The following is a 21991-nucleotide window of genomic DNA, read 5'->3' as shown; positions in this document are numbered from 1 at the left end:
CATATTTATAAGTTTTATTTTTAATTAAATAAATATTTTTCATTTAATTAAATAAATTAATTGTTTAAATAAAGCTAGAAAATACATTTAAAGTTTCAAAATATAACACACCAAAAAAACAAATTCATTCATTTAGATCAGTACATGGAAATTAACTATTTAGGAATCTATATTTGTTTATTTAATTATTTTTTATTTTTTTTATTATTGGATAAGATCTAATATAGTGTTTATTTAAGTATATTTTACCTTACTTATTTACTATTAAGTACTAATGCCATATTTATAAGTTTTATTTTTAATTAAATAAATATTTTTTATTTTTAGCGGATTCGCAGATTTACAAAAGTAAATTCATATCCAATCCACCGATTGTGGATTATCAAATTTTCAATCCAATCCAATCCACCAATCCACGAATCAGATTTTTACAGATTGAACAAATCGGATTGGATTTTAAACACCCATAATAACAATATTTGTGATGTTTGAGAAAGTGGGAGTGGAATATGAGTCCATGTAACTGCAGGAACTTGAATGAGTGAGTTATCACTCAGGGTATGACCTAAGTGGCATTGTTAAAGAATAATGGTGAACAAATAGAAATATAAAATGAAATCTATGCAGTCCTGAATTTTACTTCAATGGCTTCAATTCCATTTCGATTATCAATTAACAATTTCTTCTATCTTTGTTATAAATTTGATTGTTTCTCCACGGTACTTTGATTTCATATATGATGGTCTACTCTATTTCAATAGTCTTTCTTACAACATAGAACTTCTCAAATTTTTCCCTAATTTTTCGATCATCACACAATCACTACACTCTTACCACTAATATCATTCTTTTACCACTAAAATTTCAGAAATTAGAGCTGCGATATAATCGAGCTGATATAAATTCTTACAGCACCCAACTGTATAGCATGCTATGGCCATTGATTATACTAATATTTAGATAATATAGCTTTGGAACTACATAATTTATCCATGCTAATGTAGCGAGGGAAAAAACGAAGGCGAGAAAAAAAGGTAATCAATTCTTTAAAAGAAAAGTGTAGAATCTCTCCATCTATCTAATTATTAATGGCACAATTTCAATTACGAGAATATGTGAAAACTGAAAATGGTTTGACAGAATGTGATTCCCATTTAATAATATTTTGGCCTTACAATATGCAATTTGCATTCATTCATTCATTTTTTTTCCTATTGTTGTTGCTAAGTTTCTTTTCTCTAGCAAAATAGCTGTGATAGAAGTAAAAACAAAAGCAGAATCAATATTCAAGATTTTTTTTTTCTTTCATTGAGGTTTAAGGCCTCATAAGTCACAAGTATGTTCTAGTGGATCTATCAACACAACCGGAATGGCCAATTTGAGCAGGTGGCAGCTTCATTAATGTTGCAATAATAATATGAATGAATCTCCCAAAGTACCTTGATTTGGTGGAGATGATTAGGTGCTTCTAATCACAATTCTTGCTTGACACATCAAATTCCTTAACCATATCATTAGCATTTTACACCACAAAAACTGCTTTTGCAAAAAGTTGAAATGTCACGACAACAATGGAAGTTGAAAGACAAGATAGCTTATTATCTTATAAGTTTACATCAAAACGTTGTTCTCCGAGCTCAATGGCAGGCTACAGAAGCTTTCTTTCACGAGGTTTAGGCGGGTATTTGATAGCATTTTTGACAATCTTTTTGGTAGCAGCATCACCAAGATCAATGCCACAAATATCAGCCAACCTGATGAGATAAAGCAGCACATCAGAAAGCTCTTCTCCTAGATGCTCCTTATCTGCGTCTTCCCAATTTGGCAGGCCTTTGTCCACTTCTCCTCTCCACTGGAATATTTCTGATAGCTCTCCCACTTCCCCAACCTGCACATCAAGAGATTTAAAGTTAGAATGAGACTGCATATCAACCGTGGCTTTGCATTATTATTTTCATCATCATTTTTTATATGCGGCAAAAAAGTTTGATCTTACTGAGAAATGACAAAAGCATCTTCCAAAATTTTTAAAACGAAAAAGGTGGGTTGCAAATTCCCCAAGCACAAATTCCCTGAAATCTTCCACAAGTGAAAACTTCCTCAGAGATTCTGGTTTTGTTTGGCACTCAGACCGTACAATTGACTTTTTAAAGATGCCTGATTTAGCTACACTTGCATAAGCATATGCTGTGTGCTTATGAGCCATTCATTTGCCCAGCATGCTCCTAATGTAACAAATCATGGACAAAATGAAACATCAACTTCAATATTAGCACCCATGTTGAATTCTCCGATTATTCTGTCGATTCTGAACCGACAGAAGCCTTATGATTCTGCTCCTAAACCATTGGTTTGTGTTCAACCATCATATATTAATCTCGTAGAAGCCCATAAGGGAGCATTTTAAATTGATAGACAAGAAATTAGCTACACAGTCACTTTGATATTTACCTATTCTTATGATAAATAACAGAAGCCTTCATGTTGTACCAATATGCCAGATAGTGACACTTGATATTCACAAGACAGCAGGGTCCTTTGGCTTGGGAAGTGCCTTACAGCTCTAAATAAGACCATAGTCAAATACAAAACAACGACACTTTCGAAGGAACATCGTATCTATTCATATGTAACAATCTTCCAAGTACACGTGGAACTGGAAAATGTTTTAGCATTGTTTCAGATGCAACAGGATCCTGGATTAGATATGAGGATTAAGAAAAAATTAATAATAATAACAAAGAGCCTTTTTTAATTAAAAAGCATACCATAGCAAGAAGTAAGTTTCTAGGACTATGGAACTTTTCCCAGTCTCTAGCCATGGCGAATTCCTCGAGTTGCTTTGAGAGATCTTTGAGACTGACGTCCATAACTCTCTCGTCTGCATTAATCTCTTCACCTTCTCTCATGTTTTTCGCTTCTTCTGAATCCGCAATGCTAAGGAGAGGAGGAGAGCTCTTGTGGCTTTAAAGAGGCGAAAAGTTCGTCTTAATGTTTGGTCTTGTAAAGAAAGTGTTTTATTATGTGCAAATAATATGAAAGGATATGGCTTAAAGTGGGGAAAATGCCATCCTCATGGTTTACACATGAGATTCCTTGCAGCCCCACCTTCTAAAATGGCCAACTTCACTACCTGAAATTACAAGAGAATATGCCATTTTTATCATTTTTTTTAATCTTTTAGAACAAATGGCAATTTAAGCTAACCAATCCCCACTCAATGGTCTAATTTAACATCACCATTTTTTTCTGAAAATCCCATCAGCTAAGGATAAGGATTGTTGGGGTGAAAAGTCTCCTTCATGTCAAAATAAAAAATCTAGAAGATTTCAAGTAGAGACTCCTCAACTAACTAAATTCTAGCAGGTGAAGCTTTATGTATAAGGTCACTTCTTTGATTGATCACGCAACAGAAGCATTCTATGGTTCACAAAATAATTAATCATTCTTTATCAGTGAGACCATATGCAAAGTATGAAATATTACATGGATAAAACATTTTCTGCTCGCAAGTAACACATCAGTTTGATGCTATTTAGCTTTATACTTTTTCTGGGTATTTTTCTTTTAGAAAACTAAACTGCAGAATAAAATCCATGGAACCTCCTCGATTATTTATGAATTAAGAGGGGCGAGACAAAGTTAAGAGGTTAGACTTTGTGGCTTCTTCTTTCTTAAAGATAATCATTGTATATTATAACAAGTGAGGAACAACTGCTCTCGAGGCTCCTGTTAGCATAGAATCTACATCAAAATGGTCCAAAATGATGTGCTCGAAAATTTCATGAGACTTCTCTCTGCAGACATTAGATTGACAATCATCGTTGTTTAATTTAAAACCTCTAGAAAAGTAACAGAATATGTACATTACTTGAGTTGATAACCTGGGTTTTATGTGCTACAACGCTCGAAAGAATGTTCAAATTAATTTTAAAGCAAATCCCCAGAATTTGACAGTCAGAGAAGGGAATAACTTTAAGCTCAAGTAAAGCTTTAGATTGAAGATTCACAGAATGTGATTACAAGCATGAAATTGTGATAATATATAAAAAGCTATCAAGTCTAGCTCATTCTATTAAACTAATTGTTAGTGTTCACACTCTGCATGGTGGCATTAGATTAACATAATAACACATTCAAGTCAGAATGATTATGATATTTCTGGTGTTTTGTAAAATTATAATGCTCAGCAAGTTGCTCATGCATAAGCAGGTAAAGGATTTGGTCGGTGACCTCGTGGTAGAGATTCTTGAGAGTGAAATTTCAAGCTTCTTAAGCATTTCCTGATCATGATTAGCATAAAGTTACCATTTTTTTTAAGTGGAATCACCGACTGTACGGCCTTGTTAAATGATATACATAATACATTAGCAATATTAAAGACATGTTGAAGATAAGGTGGTCATCTAGAACCTGGAATCTTATTCCAGTCAAATTAAACAAAAACTAGAGTCTAAGTAAGAGCTACAAAAATGGGTTCCTTAGTATTGATAGACTTATTCTGTATGGGATAATGCAAAATTTTTCAAAGGAGATTCTCTTCTCCTCTGTAACTCAAGCAGTTTGTTTGCTTCTTTGCTTCTTCAGATGTTTGAGAATTCAATTGTTTGCTTCTTTGCTTCTTCAGATGTTTGAGAATTCAAGCTTTAGTATCAAAGAAAAGGAGACTGTCTTCTCATGCGATGGATTGATCAGTAAATAGCTAGCTTGCATGTGAAAAACTTCACCATGTAGTGAAGAAAGACAAATCTCTAGCTCAAATAAAGTGATTTATATTTCTAATAGTTATATGTTTATTATAATCATTAGATTTGCAGCTAGTGATATTGAGTCGTTATAATCTTTTTGTAACAAATTTTAGAGAACCCTGAACCAAATGGAAGTGACTATTTACATAATACATGGTTAGCAGTTTTTTTTCTTTTGAAATTTTGAAAAATAGAGTTAGCAAGCTTTGATTGACTTAAAATAACAAAATTATCAAACATGTTATAAATACTATCAATAATTTACTAACCATGTTGGGCGGGGGAAATTAGGGATGGCAATGGGGAGGGGAGGAGAGGGGACCGATCTCCCCGTACCCATCCCTGATATTTTGCGTATATCCCCGTCCCCTCCCCATCCCTATCAGAATTACTTAAGAGAATCTTCATCCCCTCCCCGAATAATAACAGGGGATCCGCGAGGGTTCCCGAATAACTAATACATTTTTTTTTCGATTTTGAGTTAATCATATTAAAATAAAAAATTCAAATAAAAGTAAAGTTCGAAATATATCTTACATTAATATTTATTACAAAAGTCGCATACATTAAATTAGTAAGTAACGCAACATGCAAGGAATACAAACTTCTTTTACAAACTATCATGAACAAATTAATAGTTTAATACAAAATTGTTACAAATAAAATCGAATTTAGATTCAAAATTAACTTTTTCAATAGTAGCGTGGGCACTTTATAAATGTGGACTATTCCCTTTACAACACAATAGTTAAATCGGAGCAAATCAAAAGTAAATATTATATTAGAATAGATTAGATTAGATATTAAAATTGTGATTCGTTGTGGGCAATTATAATATCTAAAAATAAATAAAAAATATATTTAAGTTTAAAATATTTAAAGAATATTAAAATTAAAAAAATATTTAGCTAATAGAATCTACTCGGTCTTTTTAATGTCCTAAATAAAAATTTAAGACTTTAATTAGTTAATTAGGCCTAAAAGTTTAATAATATAAATATTTTGATTTTTTTTATTTTTACCAATATTTATAATTTTATAATTTATTTACTAGTAATTTTAAAAAATTAAAATGGGAAAATGGGTAAGGGATGGGGATTCCACCTCATCCCCGTCTCCTCCCCAAATAAGAAATTAGATTAAAAAAAATTTCCGTCTCTTCTCCGAATAAGAAATTGGGTATAAAATTATCCCCATCGAAAAGAATTCCCGAGAGTACCCGTCCCCGTGGGGATTTTTGCCATCCCTAGGGAAAATTGAGTTGCCGGCTAAATTAAAAAATAATAATAATAAGCCTTTGTGTTTTATAATTGTAATGAATTTCAAGATGAAATCAGGCTTATTTAGAAGGTAAGTGGGGGGCAATTAGGTTATTCTTTTGGGCGTCAATAATTTAAGCGCACCCGGCTCAAACCCGACTCCCAAAACCCAATAAAAAAAAAAAAAAACCCTAAATCGTTTGGTCCAAAACCCTTTATAAAAGCAGCGTAGTTAAAAAACCCTAGCTTCCGTTTGATCTCTACTCATCTCCGCCTCTCGCGCTACTGTCTTCCTCACACAGCCACACACCATCACCAACCAGAATCCCCAAAAATGGTTCGTCTTTCTCTCCCCGTAACACTTTATTCCCCATTGAAGCTAAGTCGTTTTACATCTGATGTTATTTTTATTTATTTATTTATTTTGGCAGCCGTTCAAGAGGTACGTGGAGATCGGGAGGGTCGCCCTCGTCAACTACGGCAAAGAATACGGCAGGCTCGTCGTCATCGTAGATGTCTTAGATCAGAACAGAGTATGCTTTCTCAATTTCTCTCTGTTTTTTCCAATTTTTTATTGAATAATTACATAAAAAATAATAATTTAATGCCTTACTTTTTCTTGCCTCTTTATGTTTTGCTTGTGCAGTATTTTTTTCTTTTGTCATACTTTAAGATTCATTATATTAGTTGCCAATGCTTAGTTGGGTTCCTTAGTAAACAGTTCATTAGAGCTTGGAATGACTCATTTTGAGATTATGTCTTTGTATGAGGAATCAATAATGTACTTTATCTGATTGGGTAAAAATACAAAAAACACGATTTGGGTTTATGGTTTTTTGGTGTGTTTGCTTGTCGAAAGTATTATCCTTTCTAAATATTTAGAAATTTGGGTTTGACTTATTTCATGTTATTTTCATGTGGGGAAGTGGTGACTGGGAATTTGTTTATAATGCAGTTGCTTGTGTGTTTTGACAGGCTCTAGTTGATGCCCCTGATATGGTGAGAGGCCAAATGAACTTCAAGAGGCTTTCACTGACTGATATCAAAATTGACATTCCCCGTGTACCGAAGAAGAAGACATTGATTGATGCTATGGAGAAGGCTGGTAGGGACTCTGTGTGTGTGTGTGTCTATATGTATATATATATATGGAGAAAGTGTTGTTTCTGTTTTTAGTTTATGCATGTTGATTTATTTTGCTATACTTGATGGCAGATGTTAAGAACAAGTGGGAAAGTAGCTCTTGGGGAAGAAAGCTGATTGTTCAGAAGAAGAGAGCATCACTTAATGACTTTGACAGGTTCAAGCTTATGTTGGCCAAGATCAAGGTTGGTGATCCTTCGTGTATTTCTATGTTTGCTTGTACAAGTAGCGATTGAGTTTTCTATTAAGTACTTTCTTGAGACCTTTGGATGGAGCTAATAGGCCTTTCCATTGTGCATTTGCAGAAGGGAGGTTTGGTCAGGCAGGAGCTTGCTAAGCTGAAGAAGGAGAATGCAGCCTAATGTTATCCGATGTGTAGCTTCCAATTTTGTTGTGATGATGGCTAAATTTTCTTCAAGAACGTTTTACATTTATTTTTGTGTCAGTTCTGAGATTAAGACCAATTTAAGGAGATGCTTTTTATATTATGATACTGTAGTCAGTGTTACCTGCAAATCCTTCTTGTCTGCAGGCTTGTTTTACTTTTTAAGAATTTTTACATGGATGTATTATCATCTTGTGTTTCATTTGCTACTAATTTGAAAATTAGGAATGGTGGGGCCAATGATTTGTCTAATTTATACGATATCATGATAATAGTGGCTATAATTATGATGAAAATATTTAGTCGTCGTGTTTACATTTCTAAGTGATTTAAGCTTTGATAAGGCTAGGTGGGTGTCAAAATTCTCTCAATCGTGCTTGTATTATGTTATTGATGTTAGTTCTAACTAGAGTCTGTACAAGGAGATGCTGAGTTGAGAGTTAAGGAACTGGAAGTTTTCATCATACTTCCCATCTTGTTTTCCCGTAACAAGCTTTCATATGGAGTAAATTCTGTACGGACAGTGCGGTGGAGCTCAGTCCCAGATAGCATTGCTATTCTTAAGAGAAGACTACTAAGGTGAAGCAGAAGTGACATTGTTATGTGGTTGCAATAAAAATGCATTTTCGAGTTGTTTTGATCACATTATAGACATTCGCCTATGCTTCCAGGGTGACGGCCTCAACTCCCCCATTTATGCCCGCATAATATGAGATTATCATCGAGCTCTATTCACATATGGTTGTTTACCTTTTTATGGATTTTTATAATACTGCTCTTCAAATGTTTTCACCTACAGTAAATTATGACATATGATGCGTAACTTTATATTTTTGATGTTCCAAAGTAAAGCAATGTGTCATCCGCTAAATTTGCATACCATATTTGGAATTGAATATACCAACTTGCGGCAATCAGCACATTATTAAAACAATGGCATCCGTACGATTGGAGTCAGCTCTACATTTAAGGTGTGCTTCTCACTAAAAATAATACATGGTATCTACTACTAGCATGCTGCATTCATTCATTGACTTAAACTAGGCAGGTAAAGCATGAATCATTGTGGCTAACATACTCATTTCAAATAAATTTTCCACCTATCTGACACTCACATATATTAAATTATGTAAATTACCCACCTAGCTAACCAATTTAAAGCTATAGCCGAATAAATTTTGTTGCCCGATGTTCAATCTTCTTTATTGCAACTTCAGGTATTGTATAGCGTATGAATATTGTTAACATTATGCGTCAATCTTGTTCACTATAAGTTGAGCTGTATAACTGATTAAATCAGTATTTGTTAAACAGCTTATTCAACAATTTATTAGTTGATAAAATCCTGATGGTATTAATTTCAAAGTAAAATGGGAGTCTTTAGTTGACCACCGTGGTAAAATTTATGGCAACAAAGACTGAGAGAGCAGCATAAGTGAGTGGGATGTCAATTTCATGTGCAGAGTGTTCCGTGTATGTATTTATATTTCCTCTTGTTTATAATCTTTCCACAATTCCACTCTCATGACGAGTCACTTAGAAAAGTATTAGAATGGCTTTTGACTCCAAACAAAAGATAAAATGGAAGTTGACAGTTACATGTTCAATTTGGCTCAACAGAATAATCAAAGCTCATAAATTTTCTCATTAAATACATTAACCAAAACGCAAAGCTTCCAGTGAATAGCCTCATCATCTTTTGATTCTTTTCAAAACTTTGAATTAACTTCAAATACCTCCTCCTCTTAATCATATCACCAAACCGAAAAGACTAGAAGGTCCAAGGCTTATTCTCGGCAGACTTTGAAAATATTATTGGAATACAAGATACTTCTCAAAATTCAGAAAACAAACATGGGACTCAGAGATCTTCATCTCAAGCTCAAGGTAAGCTTATCATATTCATTTTCGCATGTTCTTGATTCTTTCATAAACAAAATCTGTAAGGTTGGAGTTCCTGGATAATCATTTTCATTCTGGGGCACATATTGCTACAATCTTTCACATGCTACGCGTACGAAAATGTAAAATAAAAAATATTTTTTTCAACTGGTTGGCAATGTTTTAATTGATCAAGAATCAGGATTTTGAAGTAATTTCGTCAAAAATCATACTAATCTTTCACTATCTTGAAGTTGGCATCAAAGGGCTTATTTGCACTCATGTGTTTTGCATGATTGGGCAGGCATTTCGGCTGAGAAGGCTTCTCATAGGAGCTGGTCCAAGCAAGAAAAGACAGTATGGGAATGCAAAGAAGCAATCATGGATGACGCCAATATCTCACGGCTATCATGTTGTTGAGGATCAGTCGTGTAGAGGCGACCTGGATGTGTCTGACTGTGACTCAGTTGTTGTACAAAGAGAGCAACTGGATGAAATTGAGTTGTGGTTTTTTGGAGTTTTTGATGCTCAAGTCGGGGACTCAGTGGCCAGGTTCATGCAATCCCATTTCTTTGATAGAAAGCTCAAGCCGGTAAGTAATGTATGTTCGTATGCTTCTTGGTCAAGTTATGTATTTAATCAGCATTAGTCTCTCTTGACAATCATTGCCACCAGTCAAGCTATATAATCTTTTCGTGATATCAAGAGTAAACTTCTTCATTTAGCTTGTTTGTCGAAGATATGATTCTGTTTTGTGAAAATGAATCAACAGATTTCATTCCCATTGCTCCAATCCCTATTCCAGCTTTATTGTGACATTACACTGCATTTTCACTTTTGCAGTCTCAAATCAGGAGAAAGAGCAAAGATACACTGAAAAAGGCGTATCTTGGTGCACGAGCTAAGGCCAGAGATGCAGAGAAAGCAGATGAGAAATGGAGAGCAGGTTCAGCATCTGTGATGGTGATCAATGGAGAAAAGCTTGTTATAGCCAACATGGGTGAGTACAGAGCTGTTGTGTGTAGAGATGGTGTAGCTCATCAGATAAGCAGTGGACGCCAGCATACAGCTAAAAGACATTGGTCTCGAAAACTCTTTTCAGGTAGAAGCACGTCTTACTCTTATCTATCCGCATATACGTTTTGTTACTTTTCTGGCAACAATGGACATTTCACCCAGAAATATTTTGCATAGTTACAAAACCCAGAGACGAGTGACTCATCATGACCAAATGGTCGTAAAAACCCATAGATTTACTGTTCTTTAGAACTTGTTTTACTTAAACCTGCGCAGAAGCATTCTGTGAATGCCAATATCTGATTTTGGGTGCTCTGTTTGTGCCGACAGTACGTATATTAGCTTGCGACTCAGGCAATTATGCATCAGGAACTAAGCACTCTAAAGGCTCAGAGCTTGCAGTTGGAGCTGAAAAGATTGACTCAGATACTGAATTTGTCCTCATAGCAAGCACCGGCATATGGGAGGTAAGAATCATTCGTTGGGCATTTCCTCTAATCCTTGGTTTCATGCTTCATAACTAAATCATCCGAAGGGAGTGTAGAAAAGCAGCATATCCTTTTCCTCCTTCCATTTCACAAATGAAAGAGGAATTGATTAGTTCGTTTGCATACTGTTTGTCCAGGTAATGAAAAATCAAGAAGCTGTGAGTCTTATCAGGCACATAGGAGATGCACAAGAAGCTGCCGAGTGCTTAGCAAAAGAGGCACTAACTAGAATGAGCAGAAGTAACATTTCTTGCGTAGTCGTCCGTTTTGATTAATGGATACCATGTTTTGTTTAGATTTTTGCAGCCCTCTATGTACTGATAGCCAAACTATAATATGCAATATCAACTACAACCATATATCCAATTTGATGATACAGCAGGCTATTGCAACAAAAAGAGCCCCAAGTACTGTGTAATGGAGAACAGTGCACTTTAATTTTCCACTTCAAAGTCCAAATGCTTTCTATTTGTCTATGGTCATATGACACGCACCTGCAAATGAAGGGAAGACATAATTGATGGGCAGGATTCTTGCAATCCTTGCTTGTTACATTATTCTTTTGAAATGACCAAGAGAAATGAGCTATTTTCCTGTCACAAATGCTCACGGTTCCGTTAGCACTGGAAAAGACAAAAAAGTTAATTGCACTTGGAAGCAATATCTGATAGGTCACCCTCCCATAGAATACTTGTGGTTGTATGAAAAGCTAAGTTCATATAATATTAGAAAGAAGCTAAAAATTGAAACATTAAATAAAATGTACAAGAGGTCTAAGGTTCAAAACCTCGCACGTGGGTGGGGAAAGAGTTGGTTGCCATTAGATTATAACTTCAGGGAAAAAAAAAAAGCGAAAAAAAAAAAGAAACATTAAAACATAAAAAACACCAAATGTACAAACACCAATTTTTTACAACATGAACGATAATGTGATTTTTTCTCATTGTAAAACAGGAAAATACGTAAACGTGAAACCTGTAACAATTCACAGACAAAAGATTTAAATGTTTCCACTTGCTGCTTCCTCACCTTCAGCTCCAATATAGCATCCAGATTATCAAGTTGTCACCTTCTTCTCGCTATTCTTGCTTCGAAAGGGTGACAACAAGGAGAAAGATCGAGAAGCTGCAACCATAAGAATAGAACTCTTGATACCCATCCACATTCATTCTAGTAACATATAATATTTGGGAAGAGAAGACAAATTATGAACAGCATCAGTGAGATAAATGCAATAGGAAAACTTACACTTTTGTGGAGTAGATGCAGCTGTAGGGGTTTCGTCTTGAGATATGAGATTTTTCAAAGTATGAACTGAGGGTGACAACAAAATTGATGGTCAGGTTCTAAAGTAAATATATAATTATGAGTTTACACTAATGTTTCATATCTCAGAACTTCAGACATTTCCAAATTGCATTATTACTTACGGTTACTCAATCTTCATTCATGTATAGGGAGGTCCTAATTGATAAAGCTAATTTCTAGAGTTCATTTCTATAAGCCACATGTCCCATGTGAACATTGCTTACGGTTACTCAATCTTCATTCATGTATAGGGAGGTCCTAATTGATAAAGCTAATTTCTAGAGTTCATTTCTATAAGCCACATGTCCCATGTGAACATTGCAAAATTTTCCTAGTAAAATATAAGCAACTTCTCATGCTACATTTTCTTCTTTGAACAAATTGACTTTCCTGTACCAAAAGTGACTTAAGTTGTGACACAAAAATAGGTCTCCGTAACATTCCTGTGCATTGTGAATAATCTAGACATCTAGTTCAAATTGCACATCCGAAGATAAATCTGCAATTCAAGGATTCTAACCAATTTTGAATATATTGGAAAATGCAAATAATATGATATTACTAATAATGCTCTTGTTTCATTACCATAATCATTTAACTTCAAATTGAAAAATGGAGGCTAAATAATATGTGATTGTTTCTGCAATTTTCCTTTTGTATTGATTAGATACACGACTATCTAGCATTTTGAATATCTTTGTCGTCAGAATGCACAAGGATCAAGTATATTGTAATTACCTTCTATAGCAGCATCATCTGTCTCAGAATTAATAAAACTAATGCTGTCAGAGTCAATATTGCGGTCCCCAGTACTTGAGCTATGATTCTTTTTTCCAAACTTCAACAGTCGTCTAAACCCTTTTGATGACTCCTTTGTCTGAGGCTTATCTAATGCTTCCGGAATCTTTTCTAATTTCATATTGTTACCATCGGACACACGAGCTTTAACCATCTCTGTTCCAGCCACAATAGATGTGGGTGCTCTTCCATACTCTGAATTTCTAGTACATGGATCTTCCAAAGAAGAGACCCGAGCATATGGTGCTTGATATGGTTTTTCACTAACACTAACGCTTGGAAATTTTGGTGTTTCCTTCTCTGCATCATCAGAGTATGCTGCTGTGACCTAGAAACAGAAAAAGTAACAGAATCAGATAATCAAGAAAATCAGCATTGCTGCCAAACGGAGGCTCAACCAATTAGAAAAAATATGTTTGATATTTATAGATACGGCAAAATCTTGTTCAATTGTTAAGATGAAAAAGAAAATTGTAAAAACAGATCAACACAGTAACCACATTTTCTTTTTCAACTATAACAAACTTAAAAATAAGTTTGTAAACAGTGTTCACACTGTTTTCGAGACTGATTGCACATTCAGAATAATCAAGCAAAACAAACACCAATTAAATTTGTTTAAAAAAAATTTAATCACTTTCAGTTTTAATCAATATTACCATGCCTCTTAATTTTCAGAATGGCAACATTGAATACTCATAAGTAGGGATGGCAAAATCCTCCACGGGTTTGGGGCTCCATGGAGCCCCACCCCAAATGGGGAAAATTTTTAATAATTTTTGGAGAATGGGGTGGGGAGTGGGGGAAAAATAATCCCCAAATTGTTAACGGGTGGGGTTTGGTATTGCACTCCCCACCCCACCCCCACCCCAATCCCCATTATATATAAATATGTTTTTAATTCTTATTTAATAATTGTTATCTTATCAACTATAATGTCAATTAATATTTTTTTAATTTTTATGTAATATAAATAGAATATGAATAAAAGAAAACCCTACAATATTTTCAACTTTAAAACATTATTATATTTTTTTTTCTCTTTTAAGGAGCTGCTCTCTTTAAATATTTTTCACTTTTAATATCATTTTAAGATATTATTTCAAATTTTTAGAGATTTTTTTAAAAAATTTCAATATTTTATAATATGGTAATAATTTTATTTTAAGTCTCTAATTTTTAATTTACTAAAATCATATTTTTATATCTACTATAAAATAAGTAAATGGGAAATGAGGTGAGGATGGGGGAATCATTCTCCACGTGGGGATTCCCCATCCCCAACCCACTAAATTTATTGGGGAATGGGGTGGGGAATGGAGGCAAAAATTTTTAATGGGGTGGGGAATGGGGTAGGCATCCCCACCCCCACCCCGCCCCATTGCCATCCCTACTCATAAGTGCATCTGATAGGCAGTCGGTTGTCATCAACTTCAAGTGGGATTTTACAGATCTTACCAATCCTATCTCATAGGTAGCCGGTTGCTCCTGTAATTGGTCTTCAATGTGTGCTTTATCAACTTCAACCACAGTTAGTGGTGACACTGGCGCACGAATAGCAACATAATCTGACACGGCCTCATTTTTCTCCCCTGTTCTGTAATCATCACTGTTTTGCTTCTGAAACCCCATATTTTCCTCTCTTGTATTTACAACAGGAATGGAAGGTCTCTCGGATTCAAGCATCACAACAGTCTTCTCAATTACCAAATTGTCATCTGCATCGCTATGATATGAAATTTTGTCCTTATTTCTCTTCAATTCAGCACCTTCAGAAGTGGAATCAGACTTGGTCCCACTTACCTTTTGTACAAGTTCTTTTCCTGCTGGTTTGCTGTGGGCAACAGCAGGTTCTTTAGATTTTCTAATTTTCAGTTCTGGAAGGGAAGCAGCCTTGCTTTTATCATGGTTCATGATTGCAGATATTTTCTTAGTCTCAGACCCATCAGATGCTTTAGGTTTTGATACCGGTTCAGCGCTTCGTGCCTTTACAGAAGAAACATGCTGACTACTGCTCATTTTCGGCTCAGATAATCTTCTAATTCTTGCCATGGATACCTTGGTATCGGGTGTAACAACAGCGTTCTCTTTCTTTGGTTCAGGCAATGATGATACCGAGCGGGTCAACCTATTTCCACCAGAGTGGCTTCCAATATTTAATTTGGTGGGCTTAGATGCTTTGTGAGAATCAATGGATCCCGCAGAACCAGTTCTGATGGGAACCCTCTGCAGGGGCGAAGACGATCCGGGTTCTGAATCACTGAACTTTGAACTTCTTTTAGCACTTGGAGATAGCTTTGTTGGTAATTGTTTTCTGGTTTGCTGTGAGGACAAAGTTGATTGAGTGGTGGTTGAACTACCCCTAGCAGCAATTCTCTTTTGCCTCTCTATCTTTAAGGCTTCTAGTCGTTTAGCCTCTTCCTCTTCCTGAAAAAATAAATGAATAAAATGAATTAAGAGAATATTGGTATCCATTGAACTAAACATGCCAGTGTGGGAGACTCTGAAGTCGTGCCAAAAAGAAAATACTTCTCTGATGTAACTGGCTATATGAACAGGAATATCCTGCTTTCCCACAAGTGCTTTTATATTTTCAATTCAGATCTAAGTGTTCAAATAATAGTTAGCAAAGTACCTTCTGTTTCTTTAATTTCTGCATATCAGCTTTAAAGGTTCTTAGCTTCTCAGCACGTACTCTTGCTTCATCCAAAGGACTCAATTTTGAAGGCTTTCCTTTCCTTATTGGCCCCACGATTTTCTTCTTATCCGAAGTATCCATAAGTTTTGATTTCCGGTCCTTGTCTATCTTCTTGGACCCTTGCTTGACATCAGTTTCAGGCTGCTTGTTTTTCTTATTCTGTGAAGCACCTTCAGCTTGCATTTCATAATCTAAAGCAGGGTCATAACCTATTAAACCTTTTTCTGCTCCACGCTCGGGCAGCAAAGTTAATTCATCTGGCTCATAACCGAAAGCCCTATTAGATGTGTTTTCTGACTTCTGATAAGATGATGGGAACTCAGAATCCATATCAATAGCATTTCTTCCATCAGTTACAACTTCATCTGGCAAAACTGATCTCAATGGAACTATGTAGGAATCATCATCCATGTTATTCGATGAGCTTCTATCCCAATTATTAGTCACTCGCTCAAAACGATTAACAGCTAATGAGTCAGATGGAGAGTTTGCAAGAGCTGATTGTCTATGAATTATAAAATCATCAGTTGTGGTCCTCCTATATCCACCCCTCCTGCCATCTATTTCTGTTGATTGTAGATTGATTTGACCATCCGTGAACCTTCTACCATCACCAGATTGACCCACTCGTCCTGAGATCAATAATTCATCATTTGATGTCTTAGGCATGCGAGCAATTTTTCCACTAAACTTATCAATGTCTGCTATATTTTCTTGATGATATTCACCAGCATCTCGACCATTAGAAATTAAAGGGTCATCACCAACTGTGCTTTGTCGCCTTCTTGCTCGAACCCCCTTTTCCATTGCAAACATGCCTTTATCAACAGCACGATCCTCTTCATCAGCACCTCTAAGCAGATAATTTTGAAATGCATGCCACTGACCACCATCTTCCTCCTTCATCTTACCTGTTCCTTCCATGTTGAATGAATTTGAGGCATCCCCAGATTTTATATGACTTTCTTTTATTTTTGAAGATCTTGAAGAACTTTTATGCTTCATCTTTGGTGTACTGACCTCCGTGTCTCCATCTTCTTCATCGGTTTCGGAGTTTGAAGCTGATTGTGATTCACTACCTGAAGAGTTTTGCCTGTTTGCAGTAATGTAATTAATGTTCCGAATGACAACCTTGCCAGATTGCTTTTTACCTGATCGACTAGCCTTCTTTCTCGAAGATTCTCTGTCCAGTTCTGCATCATCCTGAGATTTTACCTTCGATGCGTCCATCTCCCAAGTTTGTAATTCAGTATTGCTATCCCCACTATCCATGGAATGCCTTCTCTGTCTCATTCTTTGACCGGCATTTTGTCTAGGATCCTCCATTGGTGGATAAGGTGGATGAAAATATCCACTATTTGCAGGATAGTAAGCCATGCCCTGCATAGGATACCCCTGAAATACTGGTAGTGCACCTGGCGGAGAATGGATAGGCCAGGGAGGGAATATGGAATGTGGAAACTGCCCTTGAAGATATTCTTGATTGCCGGCTGGTTGCTGATTTATAGTAGGCTTCTCATCTGACATTAAAAATTTTTCAACTCAACTTTTGAAGACAACAAGGATGAATAAAATACCATAAAATTGAAATACAAATGACACATTCCAAGACATAGCCAAAAGTTGCAATAGGACATTCAAAACTTTCATATTATATAAACATGTGGTTATGGGACATTTCCCAGGTCCTGGGACACCTTTCAGGTTGTTGGACCCGTGTGGCAGCTCTATTCTTTTAAAGTACCAACTCAGCACCTCATGTAAATCTTGACACCAGCATCCACATGAGTGCCCCTGGTACATGCATAGAGGGCTTCTGGAATATTATTATAACCAAAAAAAAATGGAGCTGTACAGCTATTACCATACTATCTTATGAATTAAGAAATTAAGAAATCAAGAAATCAAGACACGAGGCGTCCATAAATGCAAAAGAAATTCTAGATTATTTTATAGATAAAAAGAAAATGATTAATGGTCTTTCCATGCTGAGAAAAAGCTATGATTTATTTTCCCACTTTGTAGGGACACATAAAGAATAAGATCCTCAAACATTAGGCGGGCATGAGCTATGAAGTGTTTGCCCCTGCAAAGGAAACTTAATTGTTTATATCAAGGGACAGATCTAAGAATCAAAGCGCTGTTTTTCCATTCTATTTGCATATTGTGTGAAACCAAAAAATTAATATCATAATTCAGAGTCTCACAAACTATTGTTTAAAAAGACTCTACAATATGAAAAAACTCAAAATTCCTCATACTCTAGCAAGTGAAAAACCAAAGGACTTTTCTCCATTTCTAGCATTGGGAATGATGGGTTAGCTAAAGTTATTCAACAACCAAGCACGGGGATCCACCATAATACTACTTCTTACACAGCAATGATAAATAAAAAGGAATTCTTCACATGTAAAACAACTCCTACATTTTGAGCTCATACCCGCATTTGCATCAATGCCTGCTTTGCCATTTTCACTGAATTCCTTCTGCTTGTTGACCATGCTAGAAAGAATAATGCCTGATGCATTCAAAGCAGAAAAATCTGATTGGTTGGACATTGCCTCAGCTTCAATTTCAAGCCATTGGCCACTCTCATGCTTTCTTTTCCATAATTCCCTAAATCTCACACAAGCATCCCTGCAGCATTAATACATGCAATTCCATAAGGAAAATGATATTGGAACAATAGTAATTCTGCAATTCTGTCACAGATCAATTGTAGAATAAATAACACAATATGTTCAAAGAAACATGTTCTTACTTTAAACGCGAGGATCCAAAGCTTTCAGCAAACGACATCAATGATGGGATGTGATCAACATCAAAACCTGCAGCTACAGCACGTGCAAAAGCCATCCCTTGCTCTTTCTGCAAGACAATTTTCCGTGTCTCTAGGACTTTCAAGAGCTGCACTCTGGTGAACAGGCATATAATATACAGCATAATTAACACCATGAAAATGCCAATGCACATGCATAAACTCATATATATGGGTGCATCCGGAGCTTATGCAAAAAGAAAGCTGCTACCTCAACTGTCTGACAAGTCCATGTTTGATAATTTGCAGTATTTGACGTAACAACTTGATTAAAATTTCCAAACAGATACAATTGGAAGAAAAGAGAAATGACTCCTCCATCTAAGTATTTTTCCTACTGTCAAAACAAATCAATAAAGAGCAGAAGGATGGACATTATGCATTTCAACTTTCATTTTGGCTTCAATAGCACATAGAACAGCTTGAAATGCTTTGACATCTCTGTTTTTCCCATGCTTCCAAAAAAATTAAAGGACAAAAAATGTTTTCAAAGTCTGTGAGGTTTGAAATGTTCAGTAAACAAATTTTCACAATTTCCCATGTATGACCCGCAATATACATTCATTTTCTAGGATAATTAGGTACTCATGGTTGCATGGTATATACTTTGGATTTCCCTCCTGCACAGTAGAGCCATTTGCTTCAGGCGAATGTGCTTCAGGCTGCCAGATTTCAAAAAAAAAAATCATACAATAATAATGAGAAAAAAATTTTTCCAATGAGGTAATTCAGATTCAAATCACCGTATAAAGAACAATGGCTTTTTCCTCATTAGATTCCAATAAAGGTCGGCCACCTGTTCAAAAACATCGGTCCAAAAAAAAAAATCACAAGCTTATCAAAGCTACCAACAAAATTTTTTTTTACACTACCCCCTGGGTAAAGTAAAATAATAAGAGAACAGAAGAAGCAAACATTCAGCACCTAGTTTTTAGAATATAAACTTAAAAAAAAAAAAAAAAAAAAAAAAAAAAAAAACCACTGCAGAGTAAAAGCCTTTGGTCATGTGAATTAAAAATTGTACAATGGAAAGAAAAAGATACACAGAAACCGATGAATGAACTATAAAGCATAATACAAAAATGCAAAGCATCACTCAGCCTACTTCAGTATGAGTATAACAGCAAGATAAACATAATTATCCTTTTCTTCAGTACCTTCAATGCTTTGCACATGTTTTGCTGGATTTTCTTCTGTCTGTCAACAAAAAGGAAAAAGAAAGAAGAAAAATTGAATTTGTGCCCTGTGACAGGTGTTTTATAGAAAACCAAGCATGTTACTTACTGTACTCAACCCCATCTCATTATTGCTTTGAATAGCAATTGCCTCCTCAATCTGCAAGATCTCAGATTCTATAGTATAAACCCGTTCCAGGACCTCAGGAGTGCTAACAAAGCGAACAAACCTATATTAAATAAAATATTTAGTCCATTGTAGCAAAAAATATTTTCTCCACCTACTCAAGAGTCACAGTACATATTTGCTTATATTAGTTAACAATAAATTCAGGTTAAAGACACAGAAAGTTCCACGATCCTTTCAATCTTCTGAGCTTCTGCTTAACACCGATTCTCTTGCAATACAAAACCCAAAAACAAGACAATATTTAAATGATTTAACTAGTATATGTTGACATGGCAATATTTTCTATACATTTGTCGTGATTCTCATAACCAGAGGCTATTAGTACTGTACTAAACCCAACATCTAAAACAATTACCCTCCCACTTTCACAGACCAAAGCCTTATCAGCGTCTGTGCTACAGTTAATGGATCATGGGTCTCAATCTCTCAACCATTCGTGGCAAAAGCAAACTGACTTGATCTATAAGGGATGTAGTAGATCAATATTCCAACAACATGTCAAAATTTGAATTCTCACCAATGCCTAGAATATGCGCCCTCCATAATGCAAGAACAAAATGCAACCAATGTGGCATCATTTAGCCGGCATTCCAGAAATTATTTTCTTTTTCTTTTGTAAAAGAACAGGATGAATAATTTTTAATATGGCAATCAACCATCACCTAGGTACCACCAGTTGCAACATTTATAATGGTAAAAAATAGCATTCAACAACAAACAAACCTTTCGAGTGTTCCCTTTGTGAACCATGATGCATCGCTGCCAGGAGCTGGTTCAAGAATAATTGAATAGCCACCTTTAGCCATCTGTTCTTGTGCAGTCTTCAAATGGGCAAGAAATGGATTCAGCAATCCCGACGCCATTTTTTCTGTCTTCCCATATGCAGATATCAGCAAATCACACCTGAAAAAAAAAATGAAAATTCAGTTCCCATAGCTGCATTGCTGAGGAATATTACAAGTGAATTTGCACATAGATTCTTGACAAACCATATATTACAGATTACTCTGAAGAGTCAAGATAAACCAGAAAATCCATTCTATGATGTAAATAAAAGGCAATACCACTCCTTCAAAATTCATAGACCGTTATCTAAAAAACAAAATACACATGTTTTGCAAAGAAATGCAAACTTAAAAAGACCTCTATAACATAAACCCAGCAAAGAAAACCAATCCTTCAACCACAGAGACATCAATGTCAGAAAATAAATAAACAAATAAAAAATATTAACCACAACACAGATCGCTAAATAAATTTCCCACAAAAAAAAATAATTAAAATAAAATTTCCCATTTCATCAACCAAATTTGTAGACATTTTAATCAGTAACAATATGAAAAAATAAGTCAAAATTGGACAATGAAAAGGGAAAAAAAATACCTTGTCCGAGTGGGAGTGAGCTGAAACACAGCTGAGTTAAGCCGAGTTGACGACTTCATTGTTAACAAAATCCGATCTTTTACCACCTAGATCAATAAATCGTGCCCAAAAAAAAAAAAAAACTTTTTTTTCCAAGAACTTAATCAATCTTGGGTTTATAAATAACTTTCACTCACATCCATCATAAAGAAAGCAGCTCAGTGTACTCTGCACATAAAAGTTTTACAGAGAGACCCCCAAACTCACGCCCAAGCTCAGCGTACTCTGCACATAAAAGTTTTTCAGAGAGACCCCCAAAAGAAGAAAGCTGCTTTAGCTGGAGACAGAGAAACTAAGTGAGAGTAGGGGGGGCTATAGAGAGAGAGAAAATAAATTTTTTTTTTTAATTAAGAGAGAGAGGATCCAAAGATTATTGTTTGTGCTGTTGCTGGTCTTCGGATGCTTTACTAACTGCAAATTAATTTTTTTAATTTTCAGAAAATAATATTAGGAAATGTGGGGGGTGAAGCGGTAATTTAGCCTGAAGTTGACAAAAACATCATGGAAAATGCGGTTACGTAAAGACAAGGATTCGACAGTGATAGTGTTAAATTTGTTATTACAAAATTACGAGAATGGCCTTATTGTTAATTTTCCAACGGTAACATTAATGTTGTTATCGACTGAAGTAGTGTTTGGTTGGTGGGTTTAGTCAAACAAG

General features: G+C 35.4%; 4 protein-coding genes across 7 annotated transcripts; 2 read left to right on the top strand and 2 right to left on the bottom strand.

Moving 5' to 3' along the window:
* Positions 1-1352: 1352 nt before the first annotated feature.
* LOC18032768 (dCTP pyrophosphatase 1) lies at positions 1353-2979 on the bottom strand. Its single transcript, XM_024190738.1, has 2 exons — positions 2769-2979; positions 1353-1888 (listed from the first exon to the last, which is right to left on the bottom strand). The coding sequence occupies exons 1-2, from the start codon at positions 2907-2909 to the stop codon at positions 1649-1651; spliced, it is 381 nt and encodes a 126-aa protein (XP_024046506.1). The 5' UTR covers positions 2910-2979; the 3' UTR covers positions 1353-1648.
* A 3237-nt stretch (positions 2980-6216) lies between these two features.
* Positions 6217-7775, top strand: LOC18033103 (60S ribosomal protein L14-2). Its single transcript, XM_006420200.2, has 5 exons — positions 6217-6344; positions 6439-6540; positions 6983-7112; positions 7223-7335; positions 7456-7775. Exons 1-5 carry the CDS (start codon positions 6342-6344, stop codon positions 7510-7512), a joined length of 405 nt encoding a protein of 134 aa, XP_006420263.1. The 5' UTR covers positions 6217-6341; the 3' UTR covers positions 7513-7775.
* Positions 7776-9234: 1459 nt separating this feature from the next.
* On the top strand, positions 9235-11339 carry LOC18032228 (putative protein phosphatase 2C-like protein 44). Of its 2 annotated transcripts, none has more exons than XM_024184795.1 (5): positions 9235-9422; positions 9721-10008; positions 10260-10518; positions 10764-10900; positions 11059-11339. In XM_024184795.1, exons 1-5 carry the CDS (start codon positions 9390-9392, stop codon positions 11194-11196), a joined length of 855 nt encoding a protein of 284 aa, XP_024040563.1. In that variant the 5' UTR covers positions 9235-9389; the 3' UTR covers positions 11197-11339. The 2 variants fall into 2 exon arrangements, with proteins under 2 accessions (XP_024040563.1, XP_024040555.1); XM_024184787.1 differs by having other exon boundaries at positions 9721-10017.
* Positions 11340-11845: 506 nt separating this feature from the next.
* Positions 11846-21723, bottom strand: LOC18032215 (COP1-interacting protein 7). Of its 3 annotated transcripts, none has more exons than XM_024179863.1 (13): positions 21292-21723; positions 20632-20811; positions 19828-19948; positions 19701-19740; positions 19287-19339; positions 19150-19205; positions 18487-18639; positions 18151-18362; positions 15663-17245; positions 14486-15454; positions 12968-13355; positions 12170-12235; positions 11846-12046 (listed from the first exon to the last, which is right to left on the bottom strand). In XM_024179863.1, exons 1-13 carry the CDS (start codon positions 21348-21350, stop codon positions 11979-11981), a joined length of 3948 nt encoding a protein of 1315 aa, XP_024035631.1. In that variant the 5' UTR covers positions 21351-21723; the 3' UTR covers positions 11846-11978. The 3 variants fall into 3 exon arrangements, with proteins under 3 accessions (XP_024035631.1, XP_006420261.1, XP_024035638.1); XM_006420198.2 differs by having other exon boundaries at positions 18166-18362; XM_024179870.1 differs by lacking the exons at positions 19150-19205; positions 19287-19339; positions 19701-19740; ... (1 more) ...; positions 20632-20811; positions 21292-21723 and adding an exon at positions 18755-19019.
* Between the last annotated feature and the right edge of the window lie 268 nt (positions 21724-21991).

The sequence above is a fragment of the Citrus clementina genome, unplaced genomic scaffold (assembly GCF_000493195.1).
Source record: "Citrus clementina cultivar Clemenules unplaced genomic scaffold, Citrus_clementina_v1.0 scaffold_9, whole genome shotgun sequence".
Lineage (NCBI taxonomy): Eukaryota > Viridiplantae > Streptophyta > Magnoliopsida > Sapindales > Rutaceae > Citrus > Citrus x clementina.
The sequence above is the reverse complement of the archived record's forward strand: the minus strand, read 5'-3'. Positions and strand labels throughout refer to the sequence as shown.

Bases quoted from the DNA above. Each gene is read 5' to 3' on its own strand.
- LOC18033103 (XM_006420200.2), top strand. The intron at 7,113-7,222 runs GTAGGGACTCTG...ACTTGATGGCAG, and splicing joins TGATGCTATGGAGAAGGCTG to ATGTTAAGAACAAGTGGGAA. The intron at 7,336-7,455 runs GTTGGTGATCCT...GTGCATTTGCAG, and splicing joins TTATGTTGGCCAAGATCAAG to AAGGGAGGTTTGGTCAGGCA.
- LOC18032228 (XM_024184787.1), top strand. From the start codon at position 9,390: ATGGGACTCAGAGATCTTCATCTCAAGCTCAAG. The intron at 10,018-10,259 runs GTATGTTCGTAT...TCACTTTTGCAG, and splicing joins AGCTCAAGCCGGTAAGTAAT to TCTCAAATCAGGAGAAAGAG. The intron at 10,901-11,058 runs GTAAGAATCATT...CTGTTTGTCCAG, and splicing joins CAAGCACCGGCATATGGGAG to GTAATGAAAAATCAAGAAGC.
- LOC18032215 (XM_024179863.1), bottom strand. From the start codon at position 21,350: ATGAAGTCGTCAACTCGGCTTAACTCAGCTGTGTTTCAGCTCACTCCC. The intron at 20,812-21,291 runs GTATTTTTTTTC...TTTTTTTTTCAG, and splicing joins CTCACTCCCACTCGGACAAG to GTGTGATTTGCTGATATCTG. The intron at 19,949-20,631 runs GTTTGTTTGTTG...TATTTAATATAG, and splicing joins ACAAAGGGAACACTCGAAAG to GTTTGTTCGCTTTGTTAGCA.
- LOC18032768 (XM_024190738.1), bottom strand. From the start codon at position 2,909: ATGAGAGAAGGTGAAGAGATTAATGCAGACGAGAGAGTTATGGACGTC. The intron at 1,889-2,768 runs GTATGCTTTTTA...CTTGATGTGCAG, and splicing joins GAAACTTACTTCTTGCTATG to GTTGGGGAAGTGGGAGAGCT.